Source organism: Prionailurus viverrinus, chromosome F2 (genome assembly GCF_022837055.1).
Source record: "Prionailurus viverrinus isolate Anna chromosome F2, UM_Priviv_1.0, whole genome shotgun sequence".
Taxonomy (NCBI): domain Eukaryota; kingdom Metazoa; phylum Chordata; class Mammalia; order Carnivora; family Felidae; genus Prionailurus; species Prionailurus viverrinus.
In genome coordinates, this window is record NC_062578.1 from 33442119 (window position 1) to 33469737 (window position 27619).

The window sequence follows — 27619 nt, forward strand, 5'->3', positions numbered from 1 at the left end:
GTGCTTGTTTGCAATCTGTGTATCTTCTTTGGGAAGATATCTGTTAAGGTCTTTGGGCCATTTTTTAATCAGGTTGTTTTCTTATTGTTGAGTTTTAAGAATTTTTTGTATATTTTGGATAACAGTACTTTATTATATATTTGTATATAAATATATACATATATCTATTTTGTGTTCTGTAGTGAAAGTGAACATAAATAAACCTTTTATTATTGTAAGTTTGGCCACGGGGTGCCTGTGTGGCTCAGTCGTTAAGTGCCCGACTTAGGCTCAGATCACATCTCGTGTCCATGGGTTCAAGCCCCGCGTCAGGCTCTGTGCTGACTGCTCAGAGCCTGGAGCCTGCTTCAGATTCTGTGTCTCCCTCTCTTTCTGCCCCTCCCCTGCTTTGTGCTCTGTCTCTCAAAAATAAATAAATGTTAAAAAATAAAATAAAATAAAGTTTGACTACTACTATACTGGCATAAATGAACCCAACTGTACCAGAGAATATGGAAGAGAAAACTTGGGCTTTCCCTTAGATGTAAGAGGAGCATAAAATTTACTGTACTTATGGCTGTATAAAAACTTTTTTTCTGTTGCATTCTAACCTCATTAAGAATTACAGAAGCAGAAGGAGGTGCAGGCTGCACTATGAAGTATTTAGGTCAGGTCTAAAGAATAGTTCAAATTGATCCCTATTTAGTGGTCCCTAAACAATACGGTGGTTACCAAAAGAGGTACCTCCTGGGACTTTCAATTACCACATTAGGCAGCTGCTGTGTGGATTGCAAGACAAAGTGAAAGATGATAGTTAAACAGCCATCCTTACATCTTTTATGGGAGGTTCATGACCATTAAGAAACTATTTGCATTGGCTTGACCATAAATAACACTGCACAGTTCAATTTGAAATTTCAAATTGACCCAATTCAAACCCTTCTGCAGCCGGAACAGTACTTATAATCCTGGCAGGTCACAGAGTTCTCTTTATTTTTCACTCTGAGCCCAGAACACCTACTACTCCAGGACAGAAATTCAAGGCTCTGCAGACAGTTCAGCTTTCAGCCATAGGGCAGCAAGCCTACTGTGCATCCAAACCAACGATGGAATGAACACCTTCCTGTCTCTGCTGGGACAAAAGGGCAGCATTATTTCGGGACCAAGAATCAATATTAGATTGGTTCCCTAATTCCTCCAGCCACAGTGAGCAGAGGTGAGAGTCTGGAAGGAGATGGGATGAATGGGCTGGTGCAACCAGGCTGGGTAAGGGAGGGGTCAGGGGTCCTTTTTTAGTAAGAACTCTAGGCCCCTTTTGGCTGTGTGACCTGGGAGGGCTACTCAGCTTGTCTTAAGACTCTAGGGCAATTATAGGATCTAGTGGCAAAATGTGGGTAAAAGTCTTAGTTCAGACACTGGCCCATGGTAAGCCTTTAGTAAATAGCAGCTAAATTATTTTTGTAGCTATTACCATTGTCACTATTATTTTGTACTTTAATACCACCACCACCAAAGACTTGACTTCATGTCTCCACCAGCAGCCCCTCCCAGCCCGGCAGCTTCAGGCCCAGGTGACTCATTTATTCCCAGGATAGACCTCCAAGCAATACTTTCGGGGGTGACTACTTCTCAGGAGGCAGAAAATCTCCTCTGAAAACTCTTCTCTCGTTCTTCCCTCTTTCCTCCCTTCCTCCCCGCCTCTCTATCAAACCCACTCTCCTTTTCTGGAGTTCAAGCTGTTAGTGCCAGGGACTCTCGCCCCAGGACCTAGCTCAGCTCCGCCGCCCGAGGTCGCCCAGACAAGTGCGGGCGCCTTCCTGCACGCCACTGTCCCCTGGCGGACGAAGCCGAGAGCGACCTGGCCCCGGGGTTGTAGCGCACCCCTGCTGCCAGGCGGCGCGGGGCGGACACCGTCCAGGCTGGCCGCCGCCTTTGCCAACTCGCGCGCCCGCCCGGCTCCGTCCCTCCTCTCGCTGTCCTGCCACATCTTCCTTTGCCTCCCACTCGAGGGACCATGTCGCGGCTCAGCTGGGGATACGGCGAACACAACGGTGAGCGAGGGAGGGCTTTGCTCCAGGGGGCGGCCGTGGGGGACAGACCACACACTGCTGATCTCGCACTTGCGAGAAACTTTTTGGTTCCTCTTTAAATTGAGCAGCTTTCCCCTGAGCCGAATGCAGGAAGTAAAGAGAGGGCTCAGTCTTGTGAAGACAGGAAAAGCGTCTTTTGGAGGGTGTTGGTAGTGAGGGTGAGAGTTGGTGTGTGTTAGCCCTGTGAAGATTCCCCCAGACCACGAAATCTTCGTATATGTCCATTCACTTTCACTTGAAAAGCCGAGGACTTTCCCTAGTAATAGCTACTTATCAATTAAAGGCATGGAGATTAGAAGTCTGATGACATACTTTAATGAATCGAGGGCAAGTTTGCTTTCAGTTTTTTGAGTTCATTATTCGCAGGAAACAAATCATGGAAAACATTTGAAGCTATACTTAAGAAATTTTAATAATTGAATCACAATCCTGAAGATTGAAGTTGCCTTCCTGGCAAATGAAATACTGCATATATCTTAATAGCTGTTACTATAAAATATTGCCATGGTAATTTACAGTTGGTTGACTGGTACTGTTAGCTTTAGGAGGTCTCAGGTTCTTTCTAAAAAAATAAAGTTATGCTTTGGGCCACTTCACTCTTTCTCCCTCTCCCACAATCATCCTTGCATAGATAGAGGATTAGCAAAGGATTATTCAAATTTTAACATGTTGGCAAAAATGGATTTATTGATGGGAGCAGCAGTAATAATATGTATACTTGTCTTCTTCTATATACTAAATCACCAAAATAACCATTATTTGAAATAACTGCACAGTGAACCAAGAAGCCTTACAGTGAATCAGTGTCAAAATTAGATCTGTGAATAATAATAATAATAATAATAATAATAATAATACTTTCCTTGGATTAATGTGCATATTATTGAATAGTACCATATAGTCAAATTTTAGAGTAAGTTTACTTTCACCAAGAAACTTTCACAAAGAAAGCTTTTCAGCTTCATTTCTAATTGCAGCCTTCTTGAGGTTATGATTAACTTGCCAGTTTAAAATGGCAGCAGGTGAAATTTAGAACTTTAATAATAAAACGTATAATTTAGGTGAATTTCTTTTTGACTGAGTCTGTAATTATAATCTCACACTTTGCTAATTTCTAATTTATGTTTGGGAAAAAAAACCCACAAAAAATTCTTTTAATTTCCCTCTGTGCTGGAATAATTTTAATTTTTGTCATTTCATAGTTACTGGGTGTCAACCGTGCCCTCACAATAGTTAGGAAGAAGAAGGGTCTTTTCAATCAATGAGTACTGATTACTCTTTAATACATTTATTTGTTAGAAAATGTTGGCCTCAGTGAAACTCATCTTCAGAAATGTAAAAAATCTATCTTTGAAAAGCCATTACTAAGGAGTGATTTTGTATTTCTGCTAAGAATTGTAGGGCCATTTCCTGGTTTTTGATGCAATAGCTTTCTGAGGACTATGCCTATAAGTAAATCAACTGTGGCAAAATGCTACTGGAGATGTGTTGTATCCTGACCGGGCAAGTTTAGTTGCTTGTTTTCTGTTTAGGCTGGCAAAAGCAGTGAATGAGCAGATAAAAGGAAATTTAAACAAGGTGTAGTAGCAACAATAAAATGGAACACCAAGAGTTTGAGCCATTGGAAGGGGGTATACCACCTTCACCAAATACTTAAAAGTTCTTCCACTAACCTGTGGTAGTTTTATTGGTTTAGTTTAGGGAATGTAGCAGTTACTGAAAACTGCATATCTGTAGATATTTAAAAGTTCTTCAGTCAGTGGAAGAATCACCATTTATTTCTACTTAAGAGCTGTGTTTAAATGGGTTTAAAGTTGAATGTTTTGGAAACATTCATTAAAAAGGAGCTTGTTTAAGAGGCAGGAAAATGAACCGACTATAGCGGTTAATAAATAATATTGAGTAATTTATGCAAAACGTTATTATTATTTTTAAAATCTTTATTTATTTTTGAGAGAGAGAGAGAGAGACAGAGCGTGAGTGGAGGAGGAACAGAGACAGGGAGACACAGAATCCGAAGCAGGCTTCAGGCCCTGAGCTGTCAGCACAGAGCCTGATGCGGGGCTCGAACTCACAAACGGTGAGATCATGACCTGATGCTGAAGTCAGACGCTTAACCAACTGAGCCACCCAGGCACCCCAAAGTGTTATTATTTTTGTTTTATTTTGGTTTGCCTCTGCTTTTCAAAATTATTCTTGTTATAAAGGACTGGAAATAGGAGAGTAAAGGAATTAGGAGGAGACAGAAACTCTTTCCTAGTTGGAAAAAAGTCAACAACAACATTTCATGATACATGCATCACATATTTGAAATCTAACTCTGGTTAGGTTGACTCATACTTGGTGGCAGTGAAATAGAAAACTTTTTTTCACTTGAAGAAAGGACTAGATTGTACACAGAAAGAGTACTAGAAAGGTAAATGAGAGTACTCAATAAACCAGGAAATGTAATGCCTTCTCTGTAATAAGTAGGCAAAGACTTTTGATGTTCAAGTTGTTTTGAAGTCCAAAATGTCAGATTCCCTAGAGAAGAGCTTTTAAGTTGTGTGAATGGTTGTATATTCATGCTTTGAGTTTTTGTAACTGATGCTTATGTGAAGGAAAGAGCTTAAGCTTTCTCCTTTGCAAAATTTAAGAGTAATAAGGAGCATTAGATTTAGAGATTGAAGCTGTTGATAATCGCTATGTGTTTGTGTTTCTTGAAGTTTCATTCTAAATCTTTAAAAATATTTGTTGTCAGTAACAAATGTTTAATTGTCATGCTGTCTCAGTAACATTTGTTTTAATGTTTATTTATTTATTTTGAGAGAGTGAGAGCGTGCATGCAAGGGGTGGGCCACAGAGAGAGAGAGACAGAGAGAGAATCCCAAGCAGACTCCACCTTGTCAGAGCATGAAGCTCCATCTCACAAACTGTGAGATCATCGCCCAAGCAGAAATCGAGAGTTGGATGCTCAACCAATTGAGCCACCCAGGCACCCCCAGGCTGTGTCATTTTAATAAGTACTTGAATATTAGAGAAATCAAGTTAGTGAAGTAGGGAAAAGCTTAGTCAGTAGCCCTGTGCTCTGCTGACTTGGTGGTAGCTGTATAAATTGCAGGCATAGTAGACAATAAGAACCTCTAACCTGTAAAGTGACTACGCCCACCTGTAAATGACTTAGAGATTTACCCGAAGCTGCAGTCTTGCTGTTGATTTGGGGAGGCAGAACTTGAATCAAGCCTCCCAGAGAAATGAACAGTCTAGACAAGGGAATTGCCTGCTTATTGGTTCATATCAGTTTACCAAACGTGTGTCTGACTTGGGGACTTGTTGCAATTTTGACTTTTTTGAGTAGATGATCAGGATGACCATTTTCCCTTATGTTGGAATTCAAATATAACATTGGCAAAATAACCACAGAAAGAACTTCAGAAGTGTTCAAAGACAGAAAGAAATTGTTACCTGACTCCGCTGAAGATAATCAACAATATTACATTTCCTGACATGGTGCCGCCATTTTATTTGGATTATACTATGTGAAAAATTTACGTATTTCCTTAGTATGCCTGTTGGACATTGGAGGTAGCTGAGTTGAGGCCTGAGTGACACCTGAAGATACCAGTGAGTGATAGAAGAAAGAAGTAGGGATAGCATTTTTTAAAAAAGTTTATTTATTTATTTTGAGAGAGCAGGGGAGGGGCAGAGAGAGAGACAGAGAGAGAGAATCCCAAGCAGGCTTCACACTGCCAACATGGAGCCCGATGCAGGGCTCGAACCTATGAACCGTGGAATCATGACCTGAGCTAAAATCAAGAAAGAGTCAGATGCTTAATCAACTGAGCCACCCAGGCACCTCAGGGATAGCATTTTTAAGAACTGCACCCTTTTTTCACTACACAGCTTTCTCAGTTTCATTCGTTCTTTCATCTTAAGAACTTGGAGACCTCTGGAGCTACCACAGATCTTTCTTAGAGCTGAGACTAAATCTCATTGTTTTCAATGATCAATTATGCTATTGTTTTTAGTTTGGTGGAAAGGCACCTTTGTAAAGTACTTTTTAACCCTTAAACGGTTTTTGTTGCAAGGGTTAGTTTAATGCTGCAAATGAGTTAAGCAAACCAGGAGGTTTTCATCCTATAATAAAAGCACCCAGCCTTGTAAAAAAAAAAAAAAATTAGATGCAAAGGTCGTGAGGATGAAGATCTTATTTTATTAATCCTTTTTATTCCTTCAGCTCAAGCACCGTGCATTGTACTCAACAAATGTTTGGGGAATGAAGTAACTTACTTAATCCTTTTCTTTTGGTCCTATATGTTTAAGGTCCTATTCATTGGAATAAATTTTTCCCAATTGCTGATGGGGATCAGCAATCTCCAATTGAGATTAAAACCAAAGAAGTGAAATATGACTCTTCCCTGCGACCTCTGAGTATCAAGTATGATGCAAACTCAGCCAAAATCATCAGTAATAGTGGCCATTCCTTCAGCGTTGACTTCGATGACACAGAAGACAAATCAGGTTGGTTCTTTTTTTTTTTTTGGTTGGGGGTGTGTGTGAGGTGACTGCACTGTGATTTCTTATCTTTCATATTTAAAATACCTATGTATTGTGTGTTCCTTATTAATACTTTGCTAGAACTTGTAATAAAAGTTTTGTTTGACTGTTTCATGGGATAATGTCTTTCACGCTGTGAATAAGTCATGGACCAACCAAATAAAACTTTAGTTTATGTGTTATTTTGATAACCAAATGAGGTAGAAAAAGAGAATTTCCTTAAAATGGACATTGAATCCTTCTTCAAGCATATCAACTGCCCAAAGAATGGATGATATCCAATTTAAAGTTAAGATGAGAGAGAAGATTAGAGAGAATTGAATTTTGGAATAATTTTTAAGGCTTCTGACAAATTATTTTCATTTTTAGTCTAATATTAGGATGATGTTGTGTTTGCTCTGTTAATAAAAATATAGTTAAATTATAATTTTTTTTACATTTATTTATTTTTGAGAGACAGAGAGAGACAGCATGAGTAGGGGAGGGGCAGGGAGGGAGGGAGACACAGAATCAGAAGCAGGCTCCAGGCTCCGAGCTGTCATCATGAAGCCTGATGTAGGGCTCGAACCCACGACCCGTGAGATCATGACCTGAGCTGAAGTCAGACACCCAACCGACTGAGCCACCCAGGTGCCCCAAAAATATAGTTAAGTTATGCAAATCCTAAATTGGAAAAAGATTTTCACTTATTCATTAATCTCAGAATAGGTTCCTAATAATATCCTGTATTTTTGTGATACTGTATTGTTAGCAAAAATTACAAGCTCATAAAATTTCTTTCTCATATTTGTCAAATTCATAAAAGATACATTTTCATCAGAGCACTGTAAAAAATATACATAAAAGGATTAACATGCTATTTTTAACTTTCATGGGGAGGAAGGACCTCACTTTAAAAAAAATTATTTATTTTGAGAGAGAAAGAAAGAGAGAGAGTGGGGGAGGGGAGAGAGAGGGAGAGAGAATCCCATACAGGCTCTGCACTGTTAGTGCAGAGTTCTAACAGTGGGCTCAAACGTGGGCTCAAACCCACAAACTATGAGATCATGACTGAGCTGAAATCAAGAGTTGGACGCTTAACCGACTGAGCCACCCAGGAGCCCCCAGACCTCACTTTTTATATACTATATTCAATTGTCTTTCCTTTAAGCCCTCAGTTTAATGCTTCTGTATTAATAGATATGGTTGATGCAATGGGTAAATTATAAATAGTCCATGGCTTCTGAGTATAAAGGCTTTACCACCCATAATTGTAGTTTGATACTGTTTATGTCTTAAACATAAAAATTTGAGGCTAACCACTCCTGCTGTTACAATAAGAAATGATTAAACTTACATCACCTAAAACTTTAAGTTTTTAATTTATAAATAAATGTAGGCAGCCTTAGTCATAGAAAATTCCTACTCTAATTTGCTTGATGATGATCTAGGTTTCCTTTCTCTCCCTCTCCCTTTTTTCTCCCTCTTCCTTCTGTCTTCCTCTCTCTGCCTCTTTCTCTCTTCCTCTCGTTTTCCTTCTACTTTGAGTTAATCTGGGGGAATCAGCTTATGTTTCCAGATTTGACACTTTGTCTGTGATTGGTAGTGTGTGCCTTCTCCCATATGTGAAGGTCTAGTTCCTATCTAGATCACAATGAAATTACCAGAGTTAATTGGAAATGTCTGTAAAGTACTTTGTACCCCTCTGAGACAGAAACTACATAAATATGGGTCATGATTCTCATTCTTTTTTCTCAAGATAAATAAAAAGAGAATGTTTTGTGGTGATTCTGGGTATTTAATCAGTTAAAAAGTAGAAACCACTATAGTTAAATTGTTGTTGATTTTTCTTTTTCTTTGGTAAACTATAAGAAACACAAACTTTCTATAGCAAACCACTTTAATTTGAATAAAACAGTTTCTATTTTGTAAAGAAGCCATTCTTGACCAAAATTAACTCTGAATCCCACCAGTAAGAGGGCAGAGGCACCTGGGTGCCTCCGTTGGTTAAGCCTCTGACTCTTGATTTCAGCTCAGGTCATGATCTCACAGTTCATGGGTTTGAGCCCTGCGTACAGCCCAGCACTGACAGTGTGGAGCTTGCTTAGGATTCTATCTCTCCCTCTCTCTCTGCCCTCCCCTGTTCAAAATAAATAAATGAACTTAAAAAAAAAAAAGGAGAGAGAGAAACCACAGGCATGAAACTATCCTCACGGTCCTTGTAGGACTTCTTTGGCTGGGCAGTTGCATTCCCCATGGTTAATGTCTGGCGAGCCACCCTTTAGAATTTAATAGTCCTTTAAAGAGGGGGTAGGAAGTGATGATATTTTAGGGGAAGAATTCCTCTTGGCCATAGCAGAGGGTAAATAGTAATCTGGTAAAGAAAGACAAGGGCATTCTCACCCTAGCTACTGGTCTGTGTACTCAGACAGGATCTCACCTCTCTGGGAATCTCACCTGACTGGCCCCACAACTCCTCCTGTAACATCCCTGCTTGTCCCATCCAAAGCTCCCCACACTGCATTGTAACTGCTAGCTGGTTCTCTTCCCATTCAGCTGAACGCTCCCTGTGGACAACAGCTCTGTCTGACTCCTGTGTCTAGCATAGTGCCTTGCACACAAGATACTATGGTACTCAATAAATGTGTGTTTAAGTTAAAAACATTTTTTTGGTGTGATATTTCTTGGAGGATAGAAAATTGATATGGCGGAGTGCATAGGTGGCCCTGTAGGTAAGTGAAATCAAGAGATTCAGCTCAGGTCATGATCTCACAGTCCTGGTATCGAACCTCGCGTCAGGTTCCGCACTGAACGTGGAGCCTGCTTGAGATTCTCTCTCTCTGCCCCTTCCCAGTGCTTGTACTCTCTCAATAAAAAAATAAGTAAATAAAATAAAATAAAAAAAAATAAAATAGAAAATTGATACAGCATTCCATTTGACACCTAAGTAGTTTAAATTATAATTATTTTTAAGTTTATTTATTTTGAGAGAGACAGAGACAGCGCGAGTCAAAGAGGGACAGAGAGAGAGGGAGACAGAGAGAGAATCCCAAGCAGGCACCACGCTGCTGGCACAGAGCCTGATGCGGGGCTCAAACCCACAAAACCGTGAGATCATGACCTGAACCAAAACCAAAAGCCTGACCCTTAACCAACTGAGCCACCCCGGTGCCCCTGACATCTAACTAGTTTAAACATTAGTGGATTATTCATTGCTTGAATGTTTAATTATTATTATTATTATTAAAGTTTTTTTATTTTTGAGAGAGAGAGAGAGACAGACAGACAGAACGTGAGCAGGAGAGGGGCAGAGAGAGAGGGAAACACAGAATCTGAAGCAGATTCCAGCCTCCGAGCTGTTAGCTCAGATCCTGACCAGGCTCGAACTCATGAACCGTGAGATCATGACCTGAGCTGAAGTCAGAGACTTCACTGACTGAGCCATGCCATTCAGGCGCCCCTGAATGTTTAATCATTAAAGGCTGTTGTAATGATTGTTACATGTTAAGAAATGAAAATTCTTGGAATATAGTAAGTACTTAATAACTATTAATAACAAACTGATAATAATAAGACATAGTAAATAACAGGCCTGTATCCTTTCCATGTGTAAGATATGTTGTGCTGAAATCTTTTAAAGATGTCAAAAGGAAGGAAGCTAGTTTCTTACTGAGAAAGGCCTTGTGGGAAAACCAGTGACATGATGGACTCGATGCTTATTCTTTAATTTTCACCTCTAGAAATTGTCAATTTCTTAGTTACGCTCTAGTTATTTAGTTCTAGTTATCTGGTTCTAGGTAACTGCCTGAAATCAACCAAATTCACAAGATCTGAAATTATACATTAGAAAAGAGAAAAAACATAAAAAGATATGGGAGAAGGATGCCTTAGTTGTGTGATTCCTCCAAGAACCAAGATCTCCAGGAAACTGAATTGGTAATTTGTGACAATGTATACATTACAAAACTATCATCATGATGTTTCCTTCATTAGGCCTAAGTCCCTTGAGGATAAGGATGACCTTACTCATCATCCCATACTTAGTATTGAACATAGTTGCTAGCCCATAGCAAGGTATTCAGAATTGTTGAATGAATAAGCAGAGAGTAACCTGGTGTGCATATGCTCAGAGCAAAAGAGGCCAGACTTAACGAAGACTTTCCTGGCTCCATACAGAATTCAGGCCCCACTGACTGGAAGCATTTATGGCTTTTGTCTCTCTCTCTCTCTCTCTCACAGTATAATCCTGGCAGATTTGTGCCCTTTGGTTCCTCTTTTCCTAGGGTCCAAGCAAAATACATGTGCTATTCATTTAGCTTTGCTTCAGAGAACTGTTTACCACACAGTGATTAGTCTATGACTTTCATTAGATTCATAAGAACATGTTCTCTAGTGGTTCCCAGGTCACTTATTCTGTAGCCATCTTATAAACTGAAGTTTACAGAGACGTGCTTCTACAGGTGAGGTCTCTTGTTTTATGTTTTTAATATTTATTGGTGCAGACACTGTCTTAAGCACTAGAGATACAAGAGAACAAGACAGATTCTGCCTTAGAAGAGTTTGTATCCTGGTGGGATAGACAGTAAATGCATGCATAGACAAGTGTGTTAATTTTTAAATTATTTTCTTTCTGATTTTGTTGCAAGCCTTGGTTACCATTTAAGGCCATTGGCTACAGTGTGGTTTCAGAAAAGAAGCAGTTACCAACAATTTAAAAAAGTCAAACTCAATGGAGTAACATATACATTCTAGTTTCACAACATTGTTGGTCTTTGCAGCATATAACAAATGACAAGGATTCTTTTATTAAGATAATAAAAAGTTCCCAAATTTTAATGGCACTTAACTCTGATTGCTTACTCTCTGTGGACCTCTTATATGAATGTTTTATTTGGAATAGATTTTTAAAAAATTCTGAATGAAAGGATAAGTGGACTATATATGTATACCAAGTATGATTTGGGAGAAACAATTACTGTTTTCGGATATAAGATGGAGACAATAATATTTAGTTACTCATCTGGATTACAGAGGAAGGTGAATGATTTGATGCTTGAAAACACTAAGTCATTCCCCCTAAAAATAATTTTTGTTGCCATTGTTCATTTTATACTATAGTTATGTTATTTTATTATAGAGTATCTCGAAGTCAGTGATAAATTAACCTTGATATTTTGACTTACTTTTCCCCATCCTGTGGGAAGCTTTCTTCAGAAGAGCTCTGTTCTAAGAGAATGTTTTCTTCACACGTAGACAGTTGCTGATCATGGTCCCAGTTTGGATATTTTATTTTATTATTTTATTTTATTTTATTTTATTTTATTTTATTTTTAACATTTATTCATTATTTATTGAGAGATAGAGGGAGAGAGAGAATCCCAAGCAGGCTCCATGCTGTCAGCTCAGAGTTGGACATGGAGCTCAAACTCATGAACCATGAGATCATGACATGAGCCGAAATTAAGAGTTGGACACATAACCAACTGAGCCACCCAGGAGCCCCCAGTTTGGATATTTTAATTGAAACACTCACGTGTGGAGTCCAAATATGTAGAGTGTAAGGCAATCTTTGTTGCTTAACTAACAGAGCTATGCTAATCTGGCTTTAAACCCTGGATTCTGAGCAGGCTTTCCAGAGATCAGCCATTATTCTTGGATGTTTCCCTAACAATGTGTGTTTTTTGGTATCATTTTCTTTCTCCTGAGCCAGCTTATTTGCATCTTCTCCCAAAGTTAATTCCACATTGATTACTCAAGCTCTGTAATCTGCCTTTTATCTGTGAAGGAATGACTTTATGTTTCAGCTCAGGTTTTATGCTACTGCTGCAAGAAAAGAAAGGACAATAGAACTGTTGATTTCTTTTCATTTGGAATGCCACTGTATCCATGCTGTATGGAGTCACTTAGGGAAATTTGCCTTTTAAATTAATTTATCTGTGAATGATCTTTGAAAATGTTTGTTTAAAGACAAATCAAATGTTTTATTCATTCATTCATCAAATATTTATCATACATCTCCTCTGTGATAGGTTCCATGCTAGATGATGGGTACAGCAGTGATCCAGTTGGACAGAGCCTCTGCCCTCATGAACACTGTCCAGTGGGAGACTCAAAACCCTAACATTATTCTGCTTATAACGGTGTAACAGAAGAGCAAGCCTTAGAGTCTGATGTAAATGGTTCTTCTCTTTAACTTTTCAGAGGGTTTTGGAAATAGCCATCTTTGGTTATTTAAAAAAAAAAAATCTGGATCCAAATAAATCTAAGGGAAGTTCCTACCATTCAATCTTCCAAAAAAAAAACCTACAAAATGAATTTCATATGCTCAATTTTTTCCCTTGGTAATTTTGATAATTGTATAAGTCAAAAAGCATCCAGTCCTATCTCCTAATTAAAAATAGACAGACAGATGGACAGATGAACACAAGTATGCATGAGAAAGCTAAAGCCCACAGAGACTTAAGTGAATCTTGAAAGATCACATAATTCAGTTGCTGAGCTGGAACCATTCCCAGGTTTGCTGATTCTAACCACGGTAACTCTTAATCATTGATGTTCAACTTCACTGAGTCAAATTGAGTAAGGAAGAAATGAGTTCAATTGTACTGGTTAATAGAGGCAGCCATCTGGATCATTTTTCTCCCACAAAAGAGCTCAAAGAGGCGTGTGCCTTAGGCATCCTTACTGCATGTGATACCTCTTAACATCTTTTGCTTCTTTTTTTTTTAAATTTTTTAACGTTTATTCATTTTTGAGAGACAGAGAGCAAGCAGGGGTGGGGCAGAGAGAGAGGGAGACACAGGATCTGAAGCAGGCTCCAGGCTCTGACCTGTCAGCACAGAGCCCAATGCAGGGCTTGAACTCACAGAATATGAGATTAGACCTGAGCCGAAGTCAGATGCTCAACCAAATGAGCCATCCAGGCGCCCCTTGCTTCTTTTTTAAGTAAACTCCATGCCCAATGTGGAACTTAAACTCATGACCCTGAGATCAAGAGTCACATGCTCTGCTGACTGAGCCAGCCAGGAACCCCATTAACATCTTTTGATTCATATATAACATGGATCATTCTTGACAAATTTTGAGACTTCTCTCTCTCTCTCTCTCTCTCTCTCTTTATCTCTATCTGTCTACCTATCTGAAATCTCTGAAGAGGAAGGTCATTTAAATCAAACTGTTATTAAGGCTGAATCTCATAATCTAACACTTAATTCTACTGGATGTTGGTGGGAGATTAGTAATGTGTATGGTATATTCAATATCCAATGCTGTCTTATCCCCCCATAAACATGCCCAACAAAGATTAATTAGGAGGAGACAGGTTAGAGCTATGTTTTATATTAAGAAGATTTTCTATATACTTAAGATATGATTCTGTTGTCAGAAAAGAGTTAATTTTGCACTGTATTCCAGGTTTCCCTGGGAAGATAGAATTTAAGTACAGAAGATATGCTTACTTGGCCAGTTTTTGTAGTAATCCTAACACAATAAAATAGTAATAATAGCTAACATGTCCAGCATGCTCACTGTGTGCCAGGCAGTGTTAAGTCCTTTGTATTCAACTTTTCTTCTAGTTTCAAAACAGCATTAGGAGGAGGGAGCATTACTCTCTTGAGGTTACAGACATGAAAGCTGGTGCTTTGAAGTTAGAGTTCATGCAAGATCACCAGTAAGAGCATGAGCCCAGGTCTTCTCAGTGCAGGACACTATTCTTTAATCATAATGCTGGACTGCTCTACCAAGTTCAAGGTGGCCCTTTTTACATAATCACATCCTTATTCAGAGAGGCTGACATTCTCCAATAAACAGACCAATTCCTTACCTTTAAGAACTCCTAATTTCTTCTCCTTTCCAACCACTGTCTGCTGTGATTTCCCAGATATTCCATAAAAATCTGTTTTGTAGACTCTCCAACCTTTTAAAATGTTTGTACGCACTCCTCATATACCTAAAAGTTGTGTTCCTGTCCACAAACTGAATGACACATTTGTAAACACTTCCTTGGAGGACCTGCGTGTGTTCAGGGAGGTGATGTGGGTTGTAGCAGCATGTGTAAAGATTGTTTTCTTGCTCACAATTGAAAATGCATCGCCATTTTAGTTCTGCGTGGGGGTCCTCTCACTGGAAACTACAGGCTGCGGCAGTTTCACCTGCATTGGGGGTCTGCTGATGATCACGGCTCTGAACACGTGGTGGATGGAGTGAGATACGCTGCAGAGGTAAGCCAACAGACATAGATTCATGATTCAGTGTTTTCCTAGGTGATGGGATTTAAGGAACGCAGAGGGCAACTCTCTTGACTCCAAATTGATCCTGAGTCAGTTAGGTTTCTCGGTGTCTGAAATTGCTTTATTCAATCAACATGAGAGTTTATCAATATGAGAGCGATCAGTGTGGCTCTTCTGAGTCTTATACAAACTCTGAGAGCTTAGGGTTATTGTGCTCATTCTAGAAATGAGTAAACTGCAGATTTGGAGAGATTAAGTAACTTATCCAATTAGGGGGTGGGTAAGATGGGTTTAAATTCAAGTTTGTCTGATACCAAATTACAAATCTTTCTATACTATCTATTGTGCTTCCCGAAAGTCCACTGAGAAGGCAGAGAAAGAGACATTTGATTTGGTCCAGACAGAGATACATACTAATATCATATTTTGTAGAGGTAATAGTGAATGGAGGAGTTTCTTGCAGGGAAGAAAAAACAAAGACACAAATTCTCCTAAACTCTACATTACCTCTATAATTACAGGTATAGAATGGAATCTGTTAATTATTAAGGTCATTGGTAAAGCAAAACACAATAAAGCATTCATTGACTCTTTAAAAAATTTTTAATGTTTATTCACTTTTTCAGAGACAGAGACAGAACGTGAGTGGGAGACAGGCAGAAAGAGAGGGAGACACAGAATCTGAAGCAGGCTCCAGGCTCTGAGCTGTCAGTACAGAGCCTGACGCGGGGCTTGAACTCACGGACCGCGAGATCATGACCTGAGCCGAAGTTGGCCACTTAACTGACTGAGCTGCCCAGGCACCCATCATTGATTTTTTTTTTTTAAATTGGGAAGTCACTTCTTTATAATTATATTTGTTAATAATACTCTACTTTTTCTAATCCTCTGTTCAATGACAAAGCATAATATACTTCAAGTTTTCATACTGTTAAATATTGCTAACACCCAACTTTTTCATGAAGCGAAAGTGAATTATTGTATGACTCAACCAAAGCTGTTTATGTGAAAATAATTTGGCTTGTGAGCCATCTAGGTGAGACAGAGCAGTGTTACCAGGCCAGTAAAGTTCTTCTTCATTTTCTCATGGTTACTGAGCTGTGGAGTATGGATACTCCTTTATAATTCTGCTGTTCAGAGAAATCCAACCAACAGAACTTTTTTCCAGTTTTGCTCTTCCATTCACAGGTACATCTATTCTTTGAGTCTATCAACCAAAGTGTCCATTTCGTCAACTTAAAACACTTTTGTCTGAGGCCAAGTGCTTAAGGTGTGGGACCTGCTCTGTTTTTAGGATGGAGAAATAAAATGTATATCCAAAGTGTTCCATGCCAGTGGAGAAAAGAAGCCAAGAATGTAGGAAGTGGGACTTCTGAATCTGTGTGGTGCCTCAGTTTATATCATCTGCTGAACAGTTTTCATGTTGCTTTCTCACATTTTGTGTTCTAAATCTCACATTTTGTTCTAAATCTTAAAGGCTTTGTGGGGATTGAGCTGGTTTTGGATTACTGCTTTGTAATATTCCTAAACAACTAAGAAAAATTAGTCACATTGCTTTATGGTTTTACTTTCTAGTTTCATAAACTTGAATGCATACTCTCAGAGAGATCTTATCTGAGCTGGCAAGTTGTTTCTTGAAAAGGGCACCCATATCCTGAAATTTTCCAGAAGCTCGGAGTCCTGACTTGCAGAGCAAGAAACATCTTTGTAGACTTTCCTTCTTGAAGGAGATAAAGCTTTGACTGGAATTTCATATATTCTTTAATATATGTTTAAGACTGTTTCTTATTTTGTTCATTTGTTCATGAATTCATTCACTCTTTAAGAATTCATTGTGACCCTACTATGCCCCCCATGTTTGCCTAGCTGACATGTGCTCATCCTGAAGGGAATGCTGGAAGGAAGTAGGGATAGAACAGGGAACACTTCCCTGCAAACAGCCCTTCAGCCCCAACCAAAGGATGAGCAGCAGTGAGCCGGGCAAAGGAGAGAGACAGCAGTGGTCCTGCACGGGATCATGTATGAGGACTTGGGGTGGGAAGTGCATCCCATATTTGAAGAACAAAGTAGCTAGTTGGATTGGTGCATGAACAAGGAGGAGAGCTGCCCCAGGTAGGGTTGGAAGGACTGGAGGGCCTGCACTTAGTAAGGTAAGTCATGGTAAGGATTGTGAACTTCATTCTCTGTGCAGTGGGAAGCCACTGACTAGCTTTGAACTGGAAAGTGATCATATTTGCATTTAAAAAAACATTCTAGGTACCATTTGAAAATAAATTGGGTTGAAGCAGGGATGGATAAGAGGAGTCAGTGAGAAGATTTTTGGGGGGAGTTCCAGGTAAATCGATGATAGTATAGTTAATTGGAGTGCTGGCTAGAAGTATAGACTGGAAGTATCCCCCTTCAGTGGGATTTGTTGGTTAATTTGGTTTGAAGGGGAGAGGAGGAGGGGGTCATCTTTTCTGGTTTGAGACAGGAATGCTGATGGAGAATGAGGAAGTCTGGGTCAGACCTCAGAGTTGGGGGGATGTTAGAGGTAGATGATAAACATTAATAAATGGTATGTGATAAGTTCTTTGATAGGAACATACCATGGGAGCTGGTAGTGTTACTGAATAGTTAGGAAATGTTTCTTTGTGATTTATGTGAATTGAAACTGAATGTCTAAGAGTCACTATGAGAAAATCTAAAGAGCTTCTCAGCAAGTGGGCACAGCAAAGACAGATGACCCCAGGCAGGAGTAAGGTTGGCATGTTTAAGAAGCAAAAGCCTTTGGCTTCTGGGATTGGAATTAACGAGGGAGAAGTTATAGGCCATATAACTGGAGAAGCAGGAGAGGACCATGCCTTGTCAGGCTTTGTGGGGCATGGTAAGAAATTTGGGATTTATCCTTTTTTTAAAAAAATTTTTTTTTCAACGTTTATTTATTTTTTGGGGGGACAGAGAGAGACAGAGCATGAATGGGGGAGGGGCAGAGAGAGAGGGAGACACAGAATCGGAAACAGGCTCCAGGCTCTGAGCCATCAGCCCAGAGCCTGACGTGGGGCTCGAACTCACAGACCGCGAGATCGTGACCTGGCTGAAGTCGGACGCTTAACTGACTGTGCCACCCAGGCGCCCCATGGGATTTATCCTTAATGTATTGAGACAAAGATGATGGAAGGTCTTGAGCAGGGGAATGTCATGTTCTACTTTATATTTTATAAAATAGAACCAGCTGCTATGTGGAGAAGAGGTTGGGCTAAGGTTGAAACAGGGAGACAAATTTGAAGCTTATGGATGTAGTACAAATGAGCAATGATGGTTTGGGGTATGGGTGTGGTGGAGATGAAGAGAGCTAGATGAGTCCACGACGTGTTTGCGAAGTGAAGTCAGTGGGACTTGGCAATGAAAAGGATGACAAGATTGAAGGGAGAAAAAAAGAGGGGTCTAGAAACACTCCTAAGAGTTTGGCTTGAACAAACAGGATGGTTCTGCCATTTACTAAGATGGGCAAGTCCAGGGAGAAGCAGATTGCAGAGAGAAGTTAACTTTCTGTTTTGCACATGTTAAGTTTGAGGTGTCTATTAGATAGATATCCTTGGCTCACATTCAAGAGGGCTGTTGGGTGCAAGTGTGGACTTTAGGGAAGAGGTCCAGGCTGGCGCTGGAGGCATTTGGGAGTCACTTACTTATAGTTTCAGGTTCAAAAGAGTCCCTTTGTGCTGAGCTGTAGATAGGAGTCTAAAGTGTTAATTAGTTTTTCCAGCTACATTTGTACCTAATTTCATGACTGTCATTGAGTTGTACCCTCTTACAAAATAAAAAGAAGAAAAGAAAGGAAAGGAAAACCATTTAAAATGTACCATATAAAAACTTAACTTGAGGTCTACTCTGATGATTTGTAACTGTTATAGAGAGATTAAAGTGATCTAAATCATGAAAAACCATATCCCAAGGGTTAGGCATCTATACAAAGTAGACTAATAATCCACTCCATATTTAAAATTTTTTAAATGTTTATTTATTTTTGATACACACAGAGAGAGACAGAGCATGAGTGGGGGGATGGGCAGAGAGAGAGGGAGACACAGAATCTGAAGCAGGCTCTGGACTCTGAGCTGTCAACACAGAGCCTGACGCGGGGCTCGAACCCACGGACTGTGAGATCATGACCTGAGCCGGAGTCGGACGCTCAACCGACTGAGCCACCCAAGCGCCCCTAATCCACTCCATATTTAGAACTTCATCTGATTCCAGTTTGTGCAGATTATATAGTAAGCATATTAAATATGTAGTTGATAGTAAAACTATGATTTTAACATTAATGGCAATCTTGGGCATGCTAACCGTAATTGACATATCAGTAGTATGCAGTTAAAAATGCTAAAGTTGAATAATACTATTATTTAGGAATTATTTTGCAACAGGGAAGAATCTCATTTCCATTTTTGTCATGGCTATGACTTCAATCACGGTGGCTGTTGTTAGTCAGGAAATGTGAGTTTGCTATTTGTTTGAGTTTTAATTCAAATACAAATGCTAATACAAGTGATAACAGTTTCTCTGAAGGTATTGCTGCCAGTTAGGCAAGGTGTGTGGGAGAAAGACTTGTTTAAAAAGAGTTTTGTTGCTCTAGTTTCCCAGAATATTCTACACATTTGCTGTTTTTTAACCAGCAGCAGGATATATAGATTCATTTCTCTTTAGTTACATGTTCATTTTCTAGTCAATTGTGGTTGTGAACCTAAAGAAGTCATTTTACATCTTTCTATCTCTTTGGTGTCATCTCTTACTAAGTGAGCTGATGGATTGGCACAGAGCCATTTTAAACAACCTTAATGTTCTTTTCAGCCCCTCCCTTCCAGTGGAATGTCATCTATCTCATGTGAACCAAATGAATTTTGTTTCATCATTTAGTGTTTTCCGGTTTTGTTCCTCCTCCAGCTATCTCACACCAACTTGGAACATGGCAACACCGGAATCCACTTTTTTTTTTTAATGTTTATTTATTTTGAGAGAGAGAGAGAGAGAGAGAGAGAGAGAGAGAGAGAGAAAGAGAGGGCAAGGGCGGGGCAGAGGATTCAAAGCAGGCTCTGCGCTGACAGCAGGGAGCCCAATGTGGGGCTCAAACTCATGAACCATGAGATCATGACCTGAGCTGAAGTCGGATGCTTAACTTACTGAGCCACCCAGGCACCCCTCCACTTTTTTTTTTTCATTTAAATTTTATTTAGTTAACATACAGTGCAATACCGGTTGCAGGAGTAATATTCAGTGATTCATCACTTACATACAACACGCAGTGCTCATCACAAGTGTCCTCCTTAATGCCCATCACCCATCTAGCCCATCCCCCACCCACCTCCCTCTATGAACCCTCAGTTTCTTCTGTCTTTAAGAGTCTCTTGTGGTTTGTTTCTCTCTCTTCTATTCCCTGACCCCCACCTTTCCATATGTTCATCTGTTTTGTTTCTTAGACTCCACATATGAGTGAAATCATATGGTATTTGTCTTTTTCTGTTTGACTTATCCTGTTTAGTGTAATACATTTTGGCTCCATCCATGTCCTTGCAAATGGCAAGATCTCATTCTTTTTTGATGGCTGAGTAATATTCCATTGTATATGTGTACCACATCTTCTTTATCTATTCATCAGTCGATGGACATTTGGGGTCTCTCCATAGTTTGGCTATTGTTGATAATGCTGCTTTAAACATTGGGGTACGTGTACCCCCTTTGAATCTATATATTTTTTTTATCCTTTGTGCAATTGCTGGGTCACAGGGTGGGACCCACTTTTGTATGTTCTATATGGATATCCCACAATCGTCCTTGATTATTTGTGGATGATATACTATTTTATAGTTTTGTGGCTCACTATTTATGATAATTCTTATTTATTCAGAAATCCCCCATATTAGTTGCCTATAAGATGTGAAGTTATAGTTAAAGCATGGGATTAAAATATGTCTTTGAACATACTAAATCCTCTCTGTAAGAGTTAACTAGAAAGGTTATTTGTGCATGAAACCCTTTATATGTGTTTCCTTCCTGAGTTGCCAAAAGGATTTATTTAAAGGAGATTTTATCTGAAGTCAGTCCCTCATATAGGGGTTCTTGGACCACATGGTCTACTCGTGATCTTGGCTGAATCATGTGAGTGTGGCACATTGCCCTTTAGCATCTATCTTAGTTTAGATTGTTCTTCCCCTTAATCAGGAATGAAGATCTTCCCAGAATGGTTTTCTGCCGTATTGTTATTCTACAGTCTTCCACAGTTGTTTGTGTGATAGGGATACTGCACTGTGTACAATGGCAGAACATTTAGAACACCTTTGGATTTTGCATGAGGTCCGAGTTGTGAAGTAGGTATAACCTATTTTCTAGAGTTCCAAGTCTTCCAACTCCTTCCCTCTCCCCATCTTTCCTTTCCCCCACCTCAGTAGCACCACCTGCCTCTCATTTTCATCCTCAGACACCTCTGGTTCCTAGTTCCTGTTCCTAGACAAAGCCTCTTTGTCCCCATTAAAAGTTGCTGTCAGCAAAGGATCTGAACATATTTATAGATGGTAATAAATGTGTGAATATTGCTTGAAATAGTTGTGTTAAGGAGAGTTTGCACTTTCAAGCCATAAAAAGTCTTAGAGTACAGTGATGAACAGCTGACTGGGCAGTTTCAGGAACAATTGGCACTGTCTTTAGCAGCAGGACTCAGTCACTGCAGACCTCAGTGGACTTCTCTGCCATCCTGTGAGCCTAAGCTCATTTAGTGGACTCTGCCACCAGCTGGGACCTGACCTAAGGTGGCTCTGTTGCAATCCCACCCTTGGAAGGCTGTGGGGGAGCCTTAAGTCACTCAGGAGCAATGGCTGGAGATTGTTCCTTGGCAGGATAGTCCAGAGCATTCTAAATAATGATGTAGAACTTGTGATAGTGCACCACAGACTAAGTGGCCATGGTTTTTGTCTCTGGTTTTTGGATGAAAACAAATAAGATGCTGTCCAAGATTCTTGTGAAGAATACGTTATGTACATGAGTGCACAGCACCAGAACATCTATATAAATATTCTATTTTCATTTATGTTTTTAAGGACGTTTTACAATAAAACATTTGAATTATTTTGCATACCTCCCTTTCAGCTTCATGTTGTTCATTGGAATTCAGACAAATATCCCAGCTTTGTTGAGGCAGCTCATGAGCCAGATGGACTAGCTGTTTTGGGAGTATTTTTACAGGTGAGAATACACTGATTTCATTTTAAATAATTGATCAGTCATGTTGGATAAAGGGTTTCAGTCATGGAGAAGATAGTCTACCACTTTTAATAGTAAACTCATTCTAACCTTAATGTTTTCCTTTTGCAATTAATATTAAAAATTTATGTATTAATTTATGATTCATCTAATAGCCCACAACTACCTTAGGAGATTTGTCTTCTGTTTCCTCTTATTGTCCATTGATCATTTTTATGTGGGTAGAAACAGCAGCAGCAGCAACAACAATAATAGTAGCAGGAATAACACTAACATTCTGAGAAGAAGATCTTTATTGTAGGCTCTTATTGTAGGTTTTATTGTAGGCTCTTCCTGATTGCACAGTCTTTAGAGATAACAGACAGTCAAGTTCAAGTTCCTGATTCTTGAAGCACTAGTTTTACCACAATGGTTTGTTGTCTCAAACACACTGACCAGTTTTTTAAAAATTTTGTTGTAGTTTCCTTTGTCTAATATTCACATGGGATTAGGCAAGTATCATTGTTATAATATCCGTGGGTGGGTTGGGCTCCCACTGCACCGCATTCTTGCAGGGCGTGCACTTCTGCTTTGCCACCGACTCTGTGTGTGATGTAACTCGTTGGGGCTGGGACTGGGGGAAGCCCAGGGCAGAAGGGAGGGAGGCATGAATGGCAGAGGCTCCCTCCCTTTGGCCACCAAGTCTGCTGGTGGCAGTGGAGTCCAAGTGAAGCAAGAGATTATACTTTCATCCTGAAGGACTTAAAAACTTCAGGTCGATTCAGGACATCCCTAACAATGAAAAGAGTTACATCTATTTTTCTGATGGTTCCTACTCATGACAATATATCGTTTTGGTTAGGACCTCAAATCATTTTAGGTTGAGAATGGGAGATGTTTTCTTTTAATACTTTGATGTCACAAGAGTCTGTTTAGATGTAGGGTCTGAAGGTCACATCTGGTTGAATTGTGCAAGTATTATGGTAGAGTTTCCTAAGCAAGTTTTCTCTTAAGTTAACCTGTACATTAAACCTTCATAAAGCTAAAGAATATGTAGCTGTTACTACTCGTTTTAGAATCAAACTTATAATTCAGCCAAGGAGCCCTGTAACATTATCTTGTTATTCACATTCTCTGGCATGCTAAAGCCAGCAGGTAAAAGACAGATTCATTATAGAACAATTACTGTTTGTTCTGGGTTGGCAAAGGTTTTTCAAAAAAAGGGTTAAAAAAAAAGTGACTGGCATGGAGTGAATCAGACCTATTCTGTTAACAGTAACCATTTCTTTTGAAATTTCATGCTTTCAGATTGGTGAACACAATTCTCAACTGCAAAAGATTACTGACATTTTGGATTCCATTAAAGAAAAGGTACAATAAAATACTATGTGCTAATGACTTGTTCTCTCCTGAATTCTCTTACCTTCTTTTAATAACTTAGACTTTGGACATTGGATATGTTATCTGCTTTGAAGCAGGTTTGGAACACACTTGACCAATAGAGCAGAATTAACCTGTTGCCAAGTGTGTTTTGAAAATTATGAAGGGGTCTTAAATTATCTAAAACCATTACTAATAAATCTATGCATACTTAGTTTCTCATATTGGAGTTTTGCACAATAAGCATTTAGTTGCAGCACATTTCAAACAAATCTTGTGCTTCTTAAATAAATTTAGGTAATGTGCTGCTTCATGTAAAATTTTTAGATTAAGGCAGATACTTTTTTTAAAGATACAAAGGCAGATACTAAATAATTCCATGAGTTAAAGAATTCCAGTAAAATCGTATTTCATGGGATGTGTGTTTTTTTGAGGTCTGTGTAAAGCTATCCCATTGTAATTTGTAGGAATTCTTTTTTCTCCACTAGGGTAAACAAACTCGATTCACGAATTTTGACCCATTATCTCTGCTTCCTCCGTCCTGGGACTACTGGACATACCCTGGTTCCCTTACGGTCCCACCTCTTCTTGAGAGTGTCACATGGATTGTTTTAAAACAACCTATAAATATCAGCTCTCAACAGGTATGTCACTGCTCAAGGTTGATTCTGATTTACTAGAGGAAACGGGACTGAAACTTTTTTAAAAAATAAAAACCCTGCCCTTAATTTCTGCTGCATTATGAAGCCTATGTTTTCCCTTCATTAATCAGATAGGTGGTTGGACCAGGTAAAACTTGTGTCCCTTTCTTATTTGACCTTCTATGATTAGATGATTTCTCTCCCAGTTGTTAGAAATGCCATGTGCATACAGACACTGAGAAAAGTGAAGTGGCTTTAAAGGCTATAATTGTTTTCTTTTTTGGTCTGAGATATAAACAGGCTGGGATATAAATGAGCAAATCAGGAGAGAGGCTACTCTTTTTTTTTTTTAATATGAAACTTATTGTCAAATTGGTTTCCATACAACACCCAGTGCTCATCAAGGGGACTTTCTCCTTTTTGACCTCAGTCCCTAGACCTGCTCCTCCTACAAATTTGACATTCAGAAAGTAAGCAGTGAGAACAACAATGGGTCTTTAGGCTTTTGTTGACAGAACTTTTGTGGGGCTGCTTGAGGGACTTAGAGGATTTGCTAAGGCGCTATTTGAGCATTTGCACCCGTGGTGTTTTAGTGAAGACATTTCCTCACTTGTTTTTCTGAAAAACATATTGAGCCCCCACGATAAGCCAAGCAGTCTGCAGGCTCAAGATGTCTTTGGGCCTAGAAACTCTGCTCAGATCTACAATCTGTGTGACTAACCAATCTGACAGGTGGATGCTATATCTTCTGGGATGCTGTGCTTAGTGGGTTTTATTTTCTTTTTGTTTTCCTACTTGAATTACTTGCTGCAAAATCTGAATAAGAACATAGTCTAATAATTTTTGCAGCTGATAAAGCACTTCTATTTTGGGCTAGCCCACCTTCCTAGTTGTTTATTTTTTTCCCCCAATCAAAGACTAGAGCTGGTTCACCTTTTCCAAGGTCATGTCAGATAACATTTCTCCTTGGCATGTTGAACAGATCCAACTTCTGTTGGCCTTGTCTTTAGGATTAAAGCCAAATAATACTCTGTAACATACTAATTAAAACGTTTTGTGAAAGTTGGGATTGAAGTCCAGAGTTTGACTGACATGGAAATTCCTGCGACTTTTTCCAATCATGAATAAGGTGCATTGTGTCATAAGAAAAAAGACCTGTCACTGATTCAGTGGCCTTAGTAATGGAGTACATTTTTCTTTCCTTCATGTGTTAAACTGTTTACTTTTGCATTCCTCTGTTAAATTTGAACAAGTTAACAGTAGGAATTGATAAATTATAATAGAAAGGTAGTAATAATAGGAGCTCATGTTCTTCCTCATGGTTTTTTTTTTTTAATTTTTTTTTCAACATTTATTTATTTTTGGGACAGAGAGAGACAGAGCATGAACGGGGGAGGGGCAGAGAGAGAGGGAGACACAGAATCGGAAACAAGCTCCAGGCTCTGAGCCATCAGCCCAGAGCCTGACGCGGGGCTCGAACTCACGGACCGCGAGATCGTGACCTGGCTGAAGTCGGACGCTTAACCGACTGCGCCACCCAGGCGCCCCTCTTCCTCATGTTTTAAGGATATTTTTATTTCTTAAAGCCACTTGGAAAATAATTTTTTAAAATCCACCTGCCATTTGGAAGAGAATATGTTAAAATATATAATTTAGTTCCTTAAAATGCATAAGACTAACCTAAACAAAATGACTCGCTGTAGGGGCACTTGGGTGCTTCAGTTGGTTGAGTGTCTGATTCTTGATTTCTGCTCAGGTCATGATCTCACATGAGATCGAGTCCTGCCCTGGGTTCCACACTGAATGTGGAGCCTTGTTGAGATTCTCTATCTCTCTGTCTGTTCCTCCCCTGCTCTGGTGCTTGTGCTCTCTCTCTCTCAAAATAAATAAACAAACATTAAAAAAAAATGACTCACTGTAAAGTTAGGAATTGTGACTAGCTGTGGATACACTGCTGTATCTTATTTAGGTCTCAATTAATTAATATTAAGTATTAATGGGGTATTTATATGGTAGAATATATAAAATAATAGCTATATTTTAGAGCTTTAGTATGAATGATAATTCACTGTGATCTACTTACATTCACTTAAATCTATAGTAGGAGTACTTTCAGACATTTTCTAATCAGATGGACATGATTATCTGGGTAATAATCTACATTTTTATAATATGACATTATGGTGATTTTAAGAGTTAAAGAATGAAGCAAAAGATATTTTAAAAGTCCAATCCCAGTCTAACCATGAGAAAAACATCAGACAAAGCCCAAATGAGGGACATTCTACAAAACAGCAGGTCAGTGCTCCTCAAAACTGTCAAGGTTATCAAAAGCAAGGTAAATCTGAGAAATTGTCATCAAGAATGCTGAAGGAAATATGACTACCAAGTGTAATGCTGTTTCCTGGTGAGATCCTGGAACAGAAAAAGGTATTAGGTAAAAACAAAGGAAATCTTAATAAAGGATGGACCGCAGTTAATGGTAACATATTAATATCGGTTCACCAATTGTGAAAAATGTACCATGTAATGTAAAATATTAATAATGGGGGAAATTGAGTATGAGGTATATGAGAACTACTCATACAATCTTTTTAATAATTCTGTAAATTCAGAACTGTTCTAAAATAAAAGGTTATTTAAAAAAAATCCAAAGCCTGAGAGTGTCGAGATGATTATTCAGTTATCTGTTTCCTATAAAGTAAAATGAATATGTCTTTTGTGTATACCACTTGAGAGTTACTTTCCAAACGATAATTTTTAATCTCAACTTCGGCAGCTGTTTATTTTTGAAGTCCCTGAGGCACATTGTTTTATTTATTTTTCAATTCTACCATATAATGTCACTAGCCATGAAGATTAAATTCTTTTTTTAGTGAGTTAGTGCCAATTTTTTTTTCTAGGTCTTTCTACTGCTATTTCTTGCCAAGTCACTGTTTGACCAAAAAGGCAAATCAGACAGTTTTCATTTTCTTTTATTTGATTCAAGCCCATTTCTGTCCCCAGAGTCACTTATTGAAATGCTTGATTTAACTGCCAGGCCAGTAAACAGATATGCTGTTTTCAGATAGTTTTGATAACAGATCCATCATTCTCTTTGGAAGACTAAGCTAACTTTTCTGCCAAGTTTCTTAGGGTTATCCTAAATTATCTAAATTGGCTTACTCATCTGCTGAATTCAGTGTGCAGAATACTTGGTTTTAATTCTTTGCTCTATTTTTTAAAAAAAATCTCTCTTATTTGTTACGATCTTTGCATACAATAAAATTCATGAATTTTAGTGTGCAGTTGATTTTGTTATTGTATATTACTGTGCAGCAACCACTAGATCAAGATATGAAACAGATCACTTGGCCCGAAAATTCTCTTGCGCTCTAGCTCCTTCCTCAATCATGGCTCTGGGCAGTCTTTGAGATGCTGTTCCTAGGATTCTGCCTTTTCTAGAATTTTATTTAAATGGAATAAGACAGCACATAGATTTTTGCGTTTCTACTTAGCATAATGTTTTTAAGATTCACTGACTCTTACTAGTAATATTCTATGATATGGATATACCACATTATTTTATTTTTTT

At 38.9% G+C, this 27619-nt stretch overlaps 1 protein-coding gene across 1 annotated transcript in view; it reads left to right on the forward strand.

The window, feature by feature from the left end:
• Positions 1-1854: 1854 nt before the first annotated feature.
• The window catches only part of CA13 (carbonic anhydrase 13), a 35165-nt gene continuing 9400 nt past the window's right edge, over positions 1855-27619 (forward strand). Inside the window, exons 1-6 of the mRNA XM_047842714.1 lie at positions 1855-2030; positions 6372-6569; positions 14685-14803; positions 21932-22027; positions 23333-23395; positions 23893-24048. Of these exons, the coding sequence (XP_047698670.1) occupies positions 1994-2030; positions 6372-6569; positions 14685-14803; positions 21932-22027; positions 23333-23395; positions 23893-24048 (669 nt within the window). The 5' untranslated portion in view covers positions 1855-1993. The remainder of the gene's footprint in view (positions 2031-6371; positions 6570-14684; positions 14804-21931; positions 22028-23332; positions 23396-23892; positions 24049-27619) is intronic.